General features: G+C 34.2%; 1 protein-coding gene across 7 annotated transcripts; it reads right to left on the minus strand.

Annotated features, from left to right (window-relative positions):
• Positions 1–5,450: 5,450 nt before the first annotated feature.
• Positions 5,451–13,996, minus strand: LOC142637404 (serine/threonine-protein phosphatase 7-like). Of its 7 annotated transcripts, XM_075811679.1 has the most exons (12): positions 13,838–13,996; positions 12,907–12,985; positions 12,414–12,568; positions 12,282–12,332; positions 11,381–12,208; positions 10,503–10,970; positions 8,985–9,125; positions 7,598–7,702; positions 7,158–7,280; positions 5,917–6,123; positions 5,777–5,848; positions 5,451–5,706 (listed from the first exon to the last, which is right to left on the minus strand). In XM_075811679.1, exons 3-12 carry the CDS (start codon positions 12,564–12,566, stop codon positions 5,665–5,667), a joined length of 2,190 nt encoding a protein of 729 aa, XP_075667794.1. In that variant the 5' UTR covers positions 12,567–12,568; positions 12,907–12,985; positions 13,838–13,996; the 3' UTR covers positions 5,451–5,664. The 7 variants fall into 7 exon arrangements, 5 of the variants coding, with proteins under 5 accessions (XP_075667794.1, XP_075667795.1, XP_075667793.1 ...); XM_075811680.1 differs by lacking the exon at positions 12,907–12,985; XM_075811678.1 differs by lacking the exons at positions 12,907–12,985; positions 13,838–13,996 and adding an exon at positions 12,652–12,832 and having other exon boundaries at positions 5,917–6,114.
• Between the last annotated feature and the right edge of the window lie 836 nt (positions 13,997–14,832).

The raw sequence follows: 14,832 nt of genomic DNA on the forward strand, positions 1-14,832 counted from the left end.
AAACACAATCTAGTTAAAAACACAATGCTAAATGATTTTAAAATTCCAAACTGAGATTTAATCATGGTTTTTGTCCAAGAAAACGCTAATTTAAACAGGAGAAAAAAATTATCCAAACGGGTTCTAAGTCATGTAGTTGACTCCATATATATATATATATATATATATATATATATATATATATATATATATATATATATATATATTCAAGCTGAGAGATTCAAAGTAGAATTCCAAATTTGCGGCGCCATATATCCTAAATTATTTATTTTTAAAGAGTTTTATTTCTTAATTTTAGAATGAAATGTGTGACCACATCATAAATATTCATCAAAGTGAGTTACTAAGTATAAAAACCAAAGAGTCTAGAATAAATAAATTATAAAAAAAAATGTTTTACAACAATAAAAAAAATGAACAATTTACATTTTATACCTAATAATATCCTTACAAAAATTTTTAAAGAGTTAACAAAATATAAAAATGACTATCAATATTATTTAAATTTTATATATATAAATATAAATTATATTATGCATCTCATTGTATATTTTTAAGTGTATCCATGCATATGCATGGGGTTATAAGTTAATATTATTAAACAATGGATGCCAAGTTGGCAACAATTACAAAATTAAAATGTGGAGGAACACCCTTCATTCACATCTTTAAATCACTAACATATTTAGCAAAATTGTGAGGAACAGAATTTCCATATCTTTTAACATGAGATATAGTAAAACCAATAAAGAATTCTTCTATAACCTTTGCATCCTCAATCAAATGACCAAAAGAAGCAAAAGAAGTTAAAACTCTGAGAGTGTAAAATAATAATTAGAATAAAATTATATCAAATTGAGTTTAAAAGTTAAAACTCTGAGTACTGTACTTTGGACTTTGAATTGGACCGAGCTGAGAAAGGTCCAAAACCATCTAGTATTATTCTTATCCGACCCTTTTTTTGGCCTTTTTCAAATCATCTTATCAGTTGACACTTTCGTAATTTAAAGTTTTTTTTTTTTAATTTTTAAAATCCAGAGTTCCCCAATTCAAAACAAAGTACGACACTTCCGTGGCCGTCGTCGACAACTTTCCCACTTAGCCCATCGTCGTTTCGCCAAATATACCATCTTTTTTAAAAAAAATTAATTATTTTTCAGGTCAGTGAATGTGAATTACTCTTTAATCATGTCGTTCTTCTTCTTCCGCTTCTTTCTCCTATATCATATGTCGTCAAGGTTTTATTTTTGTGTTTGCTTTTTTTCGTTACTGAATTTGAAAGCTTGAACCTTTAGCACTAATTGGCTTAGTATTTTTAAATTAAATATTATATTTGATCTGGGTTTTTAATCTTATCATCTGGGTTTTAATTAATTTGTGCGTTTGGGTGCTGCGATTGCTTGCTAAGGCTCTGTTTGCCTCTATGGGAAAATACCCAGAAAAGTTTTCGATGAAAAACATGGTTTAATCAAGCTGCTTAAGGAAGAATATAGTAATTGATGATGTAGAGAAGCATTTTTGTTTGTAAAGAAGTAAGAAATAAAGGAAAGGAAAGTGCTTTTAGGATTTGCACAATAAAAACCCAGTCTTGAATTCTTTACTATTTTCCTTGTTATCTGGGAAATTAATCTTTATATTTTTGGACACAGAAGACAGAATTCAAAAGGGAGAGCTGAAATTTAGAGAAATTGGGTGTTTGCTACAAATTAAAATGGAAGTTAGGCTTTTTGTTTAATTATTGATCTTTGCATATGGAACTGCGGCTTTATGTACAGTGAAGAAAGTTGTATTAAATTAAAATGACTTTACTCTTGTGGAATTCATTCATTTTTTTAGTTGTAAATGTTCTTACTTTTTGCTTTGGATAGGGAAAGTGAATAATTTCAGGTAAATTAAATGGAAGTTAGGCTTTTCTTTACTTGTTAATCCTTTTTGCTTTTGTATATATTGGAAGGAGCCTCAGCTTTACACTCCAATTCAAACTATATTTCTTTTGAAGTAAGTTTAGTGTACAATGAAGAAGGCATTGATTTTAATGGCTGTAATCTCTATCTGCAACTATGTATTAAGGGTCATGCAAATGTGAGTCTTGTCAATTCAAGGTCTAAACTGGTCAAAATATTTGTTGTGTCTGAAAATCAACTTGAAACTAGTTTAATGCTACTGCAAGTTATTTTTTTTAACTCGAATTACTGCTCTTGAGCTACTACTATATGGAGCTAACTTTAGCATTCCCTTTTTTGGCTTGTAGTTTGTTACAAAGCTCAAATGCAGACCACTGGAGATCCCGGTCCAATTGATAATGTTGTACTTTATGATCAAGATAGCCATGTCTCTTCAGCAGTTTGGGATGGGCAGGTTTGACAATATCTATCATATCTCTCCTTTTGTTTTAGTTTGTTTTTTCCCAATATTTTAAAGGACTGCAATTGCTTATAATTTCATTGCAACATTTAAAGGAGCGAGGAGTGCTTAGATGTCATGAACACACTTCACTGCTTGACCAATGGAAGCTCACAGCTGAACAAATCGAGTTGGTTGGGAAGGCTGGATTTCATTACTTACGAATGATTCCCGCAATTAATTTTGACAGTGCCCTCATAGCAGCACTAGTTGAGAGGTGGAGGAGAGAAACAAATACCTTTCACTTGCCTGTTGGAGAAATGACAATAACCCTTGAAGATGTAGCACTCTTGCTTGGACTAGCAATTGATGGAGAGCCTGTTATAGGTGTAACAAGCAGCACACCCAGCTTGTTGTGTGAAAAATTACTAGGAAGAGTACCAGAGGACCTAACTGGTGGAATGGTGAAGCTTACCTGGTTGAAAGAGTTCTTTTCTCAATGTCCCAAAGATGCACCAGTGGAAGAGATTGAGTGCCGAACACGTGCCTACCTACTATACCTGGTAGGCAGTACAATATTTTCCACAACAACTGGTAACAAAGTCCCTGTCATGTACCTTTCATTGTTCGAGGATTTTGACAAAGCGGGAAAGTTTGCATGGGGTGCAGCTGCATTGGCATTCTTATATAGAGCACTTGGCAATGCTTCACTAAAGTCTCAAAGCACCATTAGCGGCTCTTTGACTTTACTCCAGGTTTCAGATAAATAACTGTTTTCTTTGCTTCTCTTTTTGTTTCTGAAAATAACTGTTGGGGGGCAGGGTTGTGATGTAAATTATTGATTGGTGAAGCAATTGGAATTTGGCTATGTTGATGACTTTCAGTTATAATGCTGACTTCAATTCTTTGTTATATATCTGTAGTGTTGGAGTTATTATCGCCTGAATGTTGGCCGACCAAGGTTCAATCAGGAGCCAAACCAAGGTTGCTTCCCATTGGTGCTCTGGTGGAAAGGAAAACAAAGTGGTTCCAGAATGAAATGTAATATAGTCTCCTATCGGAAAGCCTTGGATTCTCTTAAACCTTCTGATGTGAGTTTATATGCATGTTAGTTTCAAACTTTCAATTCTTATGTGTATTATCTAGAAGATATGATCCAGTTGGTGTGCTTTTGACGTACAGGTAGAGTGGCTTCCTTACAAAGATATCGACCATACAGTAATACCAGAAGATATTAAAAATACTTTGACCTTGCGGGCATCAAGGACTATGCTCATTTGCTTTGAAAAGGCAGAAAGACACCTCCCAGATCGTTGCCTTAGGCAATTTGGCATGCTTCAAGGAATTCCAAATGATGTTCATCGATGGGAGAGAAAGAGCCGTGCATATGATCATGGGGTTGACATCTTGGGTAAAATGCAATATGAGCTTGATGAGTGGGCAATGCGTAGATTTTATGTCGTGGAAGGTGATGATGATGTGGACGAAGAGGAGTACATGCAGTGGTACGAGAAAATTACTCGTAAATTTGTAGGGAGGCTTACATCTGTTGAGTCTGAATTTAAGGGAAAAGTAAGGCTATGCATAACTGGCTATTTGATGTTTACTAATCTCAACAAATATATATTATTTAATTTGTTGTTCTTCTTTTCTTTTTTCTTGATATTTGGTTTTTATTAATTATACAGGTAGAAGCTTTGAATGAAATCGCAGACATGCTAGGTAAGTTTTCAGAAGATGGGATGGATTTCCAGGATAAGAAGTTACTTGATGAGGTCAAGGATATTGTGCACAAATATTTGATGGATGAAGTTGGAGATTCACCAAAAAAAATTGGAATGAAGAGTATTAAGAAACGTAAGCGGAAGGATGAATCGATTTGCGAGGATGGCCAATGTTAAGAGTTTTAGATGCATTAATCATGTGGACACAGCTCTGTTTATTGAGATAAAAATACCCTAAAAAAATCTATTTGGCAAAGTGGCTAAGATGTGCTTTTCTTTTCGTTGGTCATTAGTAAAGCACTTCTAGGAAGTAGGTTATTATTACTTAATTTTAGGGGGATTTGTAGTGCATAGCCTATAGTCGCCTTGTATGATTATGAAATGTGTAAAAAAATTCTTCATTTAAGATGTCAAGTAGTTCTTCACTGAATTTCAATTTTCAATGCTGGGATGGATTTGGTGTTGGCTAGACTCTCTCTCTCTTGAATTTATGAAGTTCTTGATCTATAACAAGCTGTGCTGGAACGGTTGTAGTATCAAATGAGCTGTGGGCTGGATAGTTATTTTAATTGCCATGGAAAATGAAGCTTTTAGATAGTCCATGACACTTATCTTTAATTTAAACTTTATTTTTCGGTTTTATTGAAGCAAAGCAAGCCAGTTGATCCAAGGGGTTGGGGATGAAAGATACTGCAGATTAATCATAATCCATTTAATCACTTTTCTCTTTCTTCTTATTTTTTCTTCCTTGTCTACTCGAGTATTTTGAAATGAGTGCAACTTCTAGCTTTAGTAAGACCTTTTAGCTTCCATCAATATCCTCAAAAGAATTTCCTAGATAACAAATGTTGTCATTATGACAAATTTTGTCATTATGACTATCATTTACTACTAATATAGTGTTGAGTAATTTTTGAGATAAATCTTCTATGTGATTAGTGAGTAAGCCCAAACTCAACTGGCTCCCTTACCACCGGTGAACCATGTAGCTCATTCAGTTATGGAATGACAATCTGCCATCTTTCCATTAAGTCTGACTTCTGACCATGGACTGAATAAATAAATAAATAAAAAAGGTGTTGCGGTGACCATATACACAAAGTAAAATGCACATACAAGCGTTACAGTTTTAAATGGAAAGTTTTTTTAGACTTAGTCCATAGAGCAGAGGCTTGCCGACTTTGTACTTTTTTTTATAAATTGTATTGTATGGCCACCTCTTTATTCATCTTGTTAATATAGTGAAATCATTGCAATTTCGTGAACATAGGCACATCACCAAATCACTTATCTCTTGTGTTTGATTGTTTTTCTTTGCTCATTTTTCTCTCTATTTTTCATCTCACAGATTTAGACAAAGGTTAGATTCCTAAGAAAGTGTACTGAATAAAGATCCCAAATGCTAAATCAACTCATTTGTAAATTTGACACAAAATGCTCGAGTGTTTATCTACATAAACATAGAATCGATGAATCACATTACTTGGTATTATATACATTTCCATTTGGATACATCTCCAGAAAATCTTTTTCTAGTGATGCTTGACATATCAAGCCATTGTGGCAGAGCTGCCTAGTGCCTTGGCTCCAAGCTGACCTAATCATCTTGCTTCCTCTTTTGGCCTTTACTCTCAATTTCCTACTCAAAGAATACCACGTTAATTTCTCACGTAAGAGGAATAGAGAAGATAAATGTGAACATGGCTCACCCTTGTTTGAAGCATATGCTTTAGGCCAGCAACAAGCTTGAACAAGTACTCATAAGCAGATTTGTGAGGCTCCTGCACACTTTAGGTTTAGACCTCTGACGAAGATGATAATAATGGGTAATCCAAAAAGATGTTATTACCTCTAAGTTGGGAGGTAGTGGTAGTCCTTCCACCTCAGGAGCCTGTGGAACTTGAGCAAGTTGGGTGCCACCCAAATCATTCGGCAAAAGAACACTCCAAGAAGGAGGATTAGAAATGCCCAGAGCCTCAAAGTCAACTCCAGAAGCCATCACAACTGGAGAAGATTTTTGCAACGAAGAGATGGCAGCAGTTGAGGACTGCGCATGCTAATTTACAAAGAAAGTCCATTTCTGAGAATAATATTTTGGAAAATGGAGAATAGCTGCTAGGAGCTAAAGTGTGAGGGCCATGGGAATTTAAAAAATATATATATATATATTGAATAAGTAACATAAACCCTTCATATAGCAACTGAAATCCCACTTGAGCACGTGAGCAGAGAAAATGTAACAAAACATAATACTGCATACTCTAATGATTAGACATTCCAGATTATACCAAAGAGTAATAAGTGCACACATATAATACTATAATGTAATGCTACAAGAATTGATCTGCCTTAAATTACATGCATTTCACAGCTTTCAAATTTTCTTTTGGAAGTTCTTAGACATATTAAACTTCCAACTTTCTAGAAAAGATGGTTAATCTTTTCCAACTTAAAGATAATGTCACATTGATTCCATCTTCCATATAAGCAAAATATAAAGCAAAACAAATCCTACTTTGAAACCATTTTTAAAGAAAAAGTTACCTAACCTGAGATTGATTTTTTTTACCCCCCCCCCCCCCCCAAAAAAAATATATATATATATCATTTCAAAATTGGACAGAGGAATCACCTGTTTGTAAGATTGATTGTTTTTCATTTCTTTTCTTTTCTTTTGATAAGTAAGAAATGTATTACAAAAAGGCTACTCCATTAAAGAGATGAAGTAGCCAGAAAAAAGAAAGTACCTATTTGTAAGATTGATTAAAAAAAGAAATCCAACTTCATGCCTTGTTGACAAACCTACTTAAGAATTTTTTCCCAAAAGTAAAAATAAAGTGGAGTTGGGTCTTCAGGAATCAGACCCTAATTGCACCATAAAGAACAACATTATACCTTATTTGTTCAAGCTGCATTTCTCTTTACTAAACAAGGGCAGCAGGGAAAGGTTAATTTAAAAAAACCATTGTGAACAACACAAAGAATATAAGACCCAATACATTAGTCAGAGCATCATATATTTCACTTGAAACCAGAATTTAAAAAAAAAATTAAGGGCTACTTTTCCTCCAGAAAATGTTAACAACTTACTGTTGATGTGAGGTCTCGTTCACCTATATCTATCTCATCTTCTTCATCTGATGTTGCTATCTGATCTTCACGTTTAGATGATGCTATCTTATCATAGTCATCAACATCAACAAAAGGATCTGCCTGTGAAGCAAGTTGCATCAAGTTAATTGGATGCATTCATGCAGGCATGAGTTACATGAAACTGAAACCCTTCAAAAAGCTTTATGGTCCATTTGGATTGAGGAGGAGTAGAGTAGAGTAGAGTAGATTTAGCACAAAATTAGCTTATTTTTAGCCAACTCTACTCTACTCCCCTCCACTCCCCCTCCTTCCCCCCTCCATCCAAACAGGCTATTGAAGTCATTTCCCCAACCTGCAGCTAGATGCAGGTGTTCTAAGCATACAAGTGCAAACTTATCCATTGGCAAGGGGCCAAAATCAATGGTTGGAATCCATACCTTTGGTTTTTCTACAGCTTTGAATGAGTGGAAGGAAGGACTTTCAAAATTAGGAGACTGAAGTACAGCATATGCTCCTTCATTGGTAAATATCTTTCTACCGAACTGCATAATTCGAAAACTGTTATCTGAGATAGAATACAACTTTTGTACCAAAAAAGAATACTTCCGTAGCAGTTGACATTAACTTCCTTTCTTTGAACATCAAGAGCTACCATGTTTTTCTAATAATGCATACTGTAGAAAGTCCAATAGATTTAATTTTCTTTTCAAATGTAAGATCCAAATAAAATACTCACAAATTTCTGCTCATACAATGAAGAGAAGTAGAAAAACTACTATCCAGAAAATACACCAACTAGCACGCTAGCAACAAATTGCACATTCCATTATATAGAGGTCATTTATAGAAACCCTCATTTGGGATACACGGACACCTAAAGAGCAGACCACAAGTGTATTGGATTCCTCATTTTCTATCAATCTTAGTCATGGCCTCTCAATCTTGATGCACGCAACCATACTAATTGGTGGCACATTACTAATGGCCTGTTTGGATGGAGGGGGGAAAGAGTAGTATTGGCTAAAAATAAGCAAATTTTGTGCTAAATCTACTCTACTCTACTCTACTCCCCCTTCCTCCCCCTCAATCCAAACGAACCATAAGTTTTGCAAAACAATCTCTAGTGTAAGTCAAATCTTAGTACAGTAAGGGATACAAAGGCCTGCTTGTTGACAATATTTGTCATGTTGCAACATGTCTACACATTCATAATGTATAGAATAAACATCTATAATCCACCCTCCAGGTGTTGGATGCATACCAACTTAATAAAGAAATGAAGATACTTCATGTTAAAGCAACTAAAAGACAGAATTAGGACATAGAATAAATCTGAACCCTGCAACCTGTTAGCCAAAGCACACAAATTTCAATTTTATAATTAAAAGACATGTTTTATTTAAGAAGAAAAATTATTATTTTATAACACATAATGCAATCAAAGTCAGAAATTCTAGTCGTGGTTATATGTTGCTATTTGTACAGAAGAATTATGCTTACTTTCCCATATTAGAAATAAGGTGAAATGCTCATATTGGTCCATTCCAAAATCATGTCCCATCAACGATATTCACATATAAAGTTTATAGTTGTCATTATTATTTTTTCCAAGTATAAAGTTGATAGTTGTCATATAAACAGAATAGAAGCATTAAACTATTTAAATGCATGTCCACACACACAGAGACTGCCCTTCAGATGTAGAAAAACAAAACACAAAGCTGTAGCTAGTTGCAAAGATTATCACATAGGACTAAGAAATGTCACTTAAAATTAAACATACCAAAAAAATTAAAGGTCAAGTCTTAGAGATAAATCTTCAACCTGAGGGTAATCCGGAGCACTAAACAGCGTATACAGCTTCCCTAATTCTCCTTCATGATCCAAGCTGTACCCACATAGCATATCACCAAAAAGATGCTGACCAGTCCTCACATCAGGACCTTCATGTGATCTTATGATCAACTACAGTAGAAACGAAGAGGCAGCATTCGCAAGCATTAAAAAAAATTTAAAAAGGGGATCTGGAAAGTGAGTCTTTATGCACAAATAATTCACAAAATGGAGCTAACAAAAAATAATTGAGCCAAGAGCTAAAAGCATTGCCTTAGTTAATTTTTTCTCAATATTTGCTTAGAAACTAATTGGTGTACATGATTGTATGTATGTTAATAATCTTGAAAGTTTGAGCGAATACGAAGTAATAAGCTTTTACTAGCCTCTCTCTTCAAAATACAAGTGGGAACAAGGCATTGGATCCAGATGGCATGACCAAGGCTTTTTCATGGAAAAAGCTGGGTGGTGGGACAAGATGTGATGAGGTTCATCAAGTACCTGGTGTCAGAATGGACCATTATGGTTCCACTTATAGTATAAGTTTCATATAGACACTTTTATTGCCTGTAAAGAAGTGCTGAATCATCAGAATGTTACCAATTTATATATCTATAAGTAATTTGAGAAATGGTCAGGTTGCACAAGGGGCTGAAATATTTGAAGAGAATCTTCTTGGATCCAGTAGGAGCAGTAATGGTATGCTCTGCAAGAAATCTTTATGTGGGTCAGTTGGTGGAGGTGGAACGCTTCTTCTCTGCTAAAGGAGATTTTAGGTAGAAGCAGCACATCAAAGATGACATCCTTTGATTTCAACCTCCATCATATCATAGTCAACTTTAGTATATTTTAGGGTTCTTGTAGAGTCAATTGCATATCTTGTGAAGGATTGAAGCAAGGAGCTCAAATCCTTCCTAATTTAAGAAATGGGTCCTCTTTGCATCAGTGCAACATAATTTTAGAAACTTTTAAGGCTATTAACCTATAAACAGAAATTAAATATTTAATTCTAAAGCTATAATTATCAATATATATATATATATATATATATATATATATTAAAGCTTCCTATGGACTAATTGCTATGGTAGAGGTCAGAAAAGGCTGCTTATTTAACCTTTTAGGCTCTAGTGTATTAGGGATTAATCCTTTTTTTCTTATACAATTCACAAAACCATTTAATTATCCAATGAGTCACATCAAATGTTCACAAAACCAAACAAAAGAACATTTGAAACATTTCATTCCATAATGACTTTATTTTTTATTCCAGCATAGCGTTGAAAACGCAGTCCAAAAAAAGGGGGAAAAAATTAGCTCCAGCCTTAGCCAAAGTTAACAAAAAAGAACTTTTAAAATGAGACCATCTAAGAGACCATATGTGATATTAATTCCATAAATGACTGACATCTAATATGATTTCTATTGTGACAATAAGTTAGTGGTAGCTTCAATTGTGACAAGAAAACTTCAACATAATTTTTCAACAGTTATATAGAAAATTATTACCTTTAACTTGGACATTTTCAAGAAAGCTTCAGTGCAATCAGGACCCCACCATAAACCCCGTCCTCGAGCTCGATTTTTACATATACCCTGCCTCTGTGATGGATCTGACCATAGCACATCAGTTAATATCATATTTGGGCCTTCATATGGAGCATCTATTAGAGATCTTTTAACTGCAGATAACTCTTCTAAAGAACCAAGCTCTAGCCTCTGTGTCCTTTTTCTTCTAGATCTTCGTGAATATGCAATGCGTGTACTACGGAAAAGCCCTCCATGAGTGGTATAAACAGATCCAGCAATAACTGAGGCCAAAGGAAGCTCTTTAAAGCAATCCAGGAATTTATTATAGACATATTCACCTTGATCTCCAAATTTGGTCTTCACCTCCTTCTCGAAACCATATGCTAGTGTGCATTCTTTTGACTCATGATTCCCACGGAGTAGATATACTCTGTGAGGCATCAATACCTAAACATCACAGAGTTAAAAATGAAAAAAACAAACCAACAAAAACAAAAACAAACATAAAGGCAGTATAATCATCACAAGTTATATAATGAAAAAAATACACATAAAAATCAACAACAAACAAGTGGACTATATATTACTTATGCAAGGGGGGGGGGGGGGACCATTCAATGAAGAAAACACTAAATCATTTATGATAATTACTAAGATGAGAAAATAAGCATAATCAAAATAATGAATACAAAGTAATCATACAACTCGTACAACAGACAATAGAAAAATATAATAGATTAAGAAATATAATTGTTTACATATGCCTTTTTTCCCTCCATTCTTTTGCTTTTTCTAAAAAACAAAAATGAGCATTAAGCAAATGGACAATTACTATAAATATCATTCATATCACATACCTTCCAAGCCAATAGGAGCAAAAATACCTCCAAACCCCATGCTCCTCTATCTACATAGTTACCATTGAAAACATAGAACTGATTCTCAGAGGGAAAACCAGCATTTTCAAGGAGATGGAGCAAATCATGGAACTGGCCATGAATGTCACCCACTACAACAACTCTTGAGTCCACTCCATGGCAATCAATTTTCACACAGTTTGGTTCATTGGAAAGGATACTTGAAGCTTTATCAACTAGTTTATCCACCACAGAAATTGGCATTACCAATTGGAACTCGGAGGGGGGATGATTCTGTGAAAACTGCTTAATTGTGGATATCAATGACCAGATCCAATCTAAGGTAATGCAGTCATCTGGAGGCCATATAAGAGATTGCAGAAGTGGTGCTTGTGACAATATCTCCTGCAACTGATTTTTACCATTTTCGTTTATTAACTGAGCTTCCACCTCTGGTGGCTCATCTTCAGGCATCTTCCTTTGTACCTCTTCAATCTGCATATCCTTTTTGCCAGTGAGTTTTGCCCTAGTCACCGGCCTTTTCTGCACCACATTATGACCGTCTTCGTTTCTTAGCTCAGTTTCCACCACCAGCGATTCTTCAACCACCATAATTTCTGCACCTCCAACCAGGACATCCACGCTGCTTGGCTGCATTTCCTCACCTGCCAAGCTTTCTTTAATCCACGTATCACTCTCAACACTTGCAACTTTAGCATGTTTAGCCGCAATCTCTTTCACCCTTAATAATGATTGAATCCGTTGGTCATCTAAGCCTTTATATGACATCTTACTTAATTTATACACAATATCCCTGCATGTGCTGGCCTGCATTACCATCAATCATCACATAATGATAACATAATGTAAAACAACTTATCATGATATAAGTAGTTCTTACCATCTTCTCAATACTAGAGTGCAAAGCCCTGGTCACGTCACTCTTAGTTACCTATAAAGTAACAATGCAACAAATGAGAGTGATCAACATGATAATCAAAAGAATTTGCACATACTTCCCTCTCTCTCTTACCTTTCTATCCTTATTTTCAACAACCCCACGTGCTATTTCTCGCATCATCACTAGTGAATGCACCCGTTGGTCATCCAAGTTTACAAAAGACATGGCGTTTATGCACTCCACAATCTTCATGCATGCATTCTTAATTCTCTCTTCTCGGTCCATGACTACAGCCAACAATGCAGCACATATTAGGACAAATCTATCCCAAGCTACAACCAAACATTCACATTCAATTGCAAGTACTCACATAGCTTGGTGATTTCAAACTTCAAAGCATTGTGCATTGCAAGTTTAATGGCCCATATAAATAGAAAAATACCTTCTAGAAAGGAAATAAAACACTCAATAGTTACACTGAATCATTTAAACTGGCCTTTGAGACATTCATGACTAAGCAATGATCTTGTTAGCTATTTCTATAATTAGCAAACTCTTTACTCAGGGCACAAATCCCCTGTCAACTAAACCTTCATTTATCCCAAAAATCATGACTATAAATTACTTCTGTTCAACAAAAACACCAAAAGTTCTCGTGCAAGTCTCGTACTGCAACACTTCTTAAGACCCCTCCATCAACAAATCTGCCATTAGATATACACAAATTGCATTCGAGTCACTAAAGTTTTACATGTATAAGCAGGTATTAAACTGATAGAAAAATGAACAAATCACTAAATGAACATTTTCCTAGCAACTTAAAGCTTTTAGGATAAGTGATGATTTATCACAGTGATATTATCATTAGTCTTGAGTTTAACCCTTTAAAAATTTCACATGTTGGGTCCCACTTATTAAGAGTGTATGAACCCACACATGAGGGATAGTGTTCGAAAAAATGGTTCAATACTTCAATAAACCATTTCCTTTCAAGTTAAGCTTTTGGGATTAACGATAATTTATCGTAAACATTAGTATTTATTAAATAAATAGCACACATTAGCTAATTGTCAAATAAAACACATTACAATTTTTGTTCTTTAATTTCTTTTGAAAAATCAAAAGCATTACACAGAAGCTAATCAAAGTAAATTGTAACTGTGTCATGCTTTTTAGCTCAATCCAATTTTAAGCAATGCAGTTTCATAAACCCACAATAATTTTCTTTTTATTTTTGAAGAGCAACAAATTTTATTTAAAATGCACAAAAATTCACAACAATAAGGAACATTTATAAACTATTCAAAGATTCAATTTTTATGAAACTTTCCCAACATTTTCTTTGCAGCCAAACACAGCTTGCAACAAATTCTCGCGTGCTTTGTTTTCAAGCCCAGATCTTTACTCTTTTCCCTTTAATAATAATAGGCAAAAATTTGAAAAAAAAAATTGGGAAAAATCCTGGATCGTCTAATCACAATCTTGCACAATCGTAGCCGTCCAATTAGTTAGGAATTTTTCAATGAATAAATATGAAGAAGAAAGTTCTAGTGTACCTGGGCTTTTTTGGTTCTTCAATTGGCTCCAGAAATTGAAATTTGAAACCCTAGGGTTTCAAAAATTGGGAGGCCCTCAACGCGATAGAAACAGTAATACGACAGAGTGCTTTGGAGGGTAGTGTTTAGGGATCGATAACTACTAAAGATGCAGCGACTTGTAGCTTTGGAAACGGCGCCACTTTGAGTTTGTGAAGGTTTTTTTTTTTTTTTTTTTTTTCAATAGCCAGTCTATATGTGTACTCACTTTTCATATATTTTTTGATAATTATAGATAGTAGGTTGTTTTTATTGACAACTTATTGAGATAATAATAAGTTATGATTTTGATGGGTGAAAAAAAAAAGTGTGATAATTGTGGATTAATCACAATTTAATATCTCAACAAGTATTAAAATTGCCTATGAAATTATTGTGTGTTATTTTTTTCTTCAAGGATTTCTTACCTATAATTTTTTTTTAATTATAATCTCATGTTTATGTGTAACCTTGCTTATGGTTATGGATTGAATATCTTTCTTTCATTCTTTCTTTTTTCTTTTTCTTTTTTAAGGAGAAAAATATTATTATACCAGGAGATCACTTGTCAATGAACCATTGGTTTTCACCTAACAACTTTTGGCAGCTCCAAAGTTCAAGTTCAATCCCCCCACTTTCTACTAATATATAAGAGGAAAAAAAAAAAAAGTCAATTGATCATTTTGTGAACTAGTGAAAAGCTTACAAAGATAATGACACTCTAATGACAGAATCTTGCATGCAACAAAATTGTGATGTCTTGGATTCAATCCTTACCTCTAACTTATTATCGTAGGAAAAAAAAATAAAAATCAAAAACTCATTTTATGAACTAGTGAAAAAATTAGAAAGATAATGAGTGATGACATGCATTATAAAACAAGGCTAAGGAGAGACCATGCATGCAATGAAAATGTTTATAAATTTTCTGGTAATGTGGGTGAGTGAAAGTCCATGCAGGTGATGTCCCAATTATT

Source organism: Castanea sativa, chromosome 5 (assembly GCF_040712315.1).
Source record: "Castanea sativa cultivar Marrone di Chiusa Pesio chromosome 5, ASM4071231v1".
NCBI classification, from domain to species: Eukaryota; Viridiplantae; Streptophyta; class Magnoliopsida; order Fagales; family Fagaceae; genus Castanea; species Castanea sativa.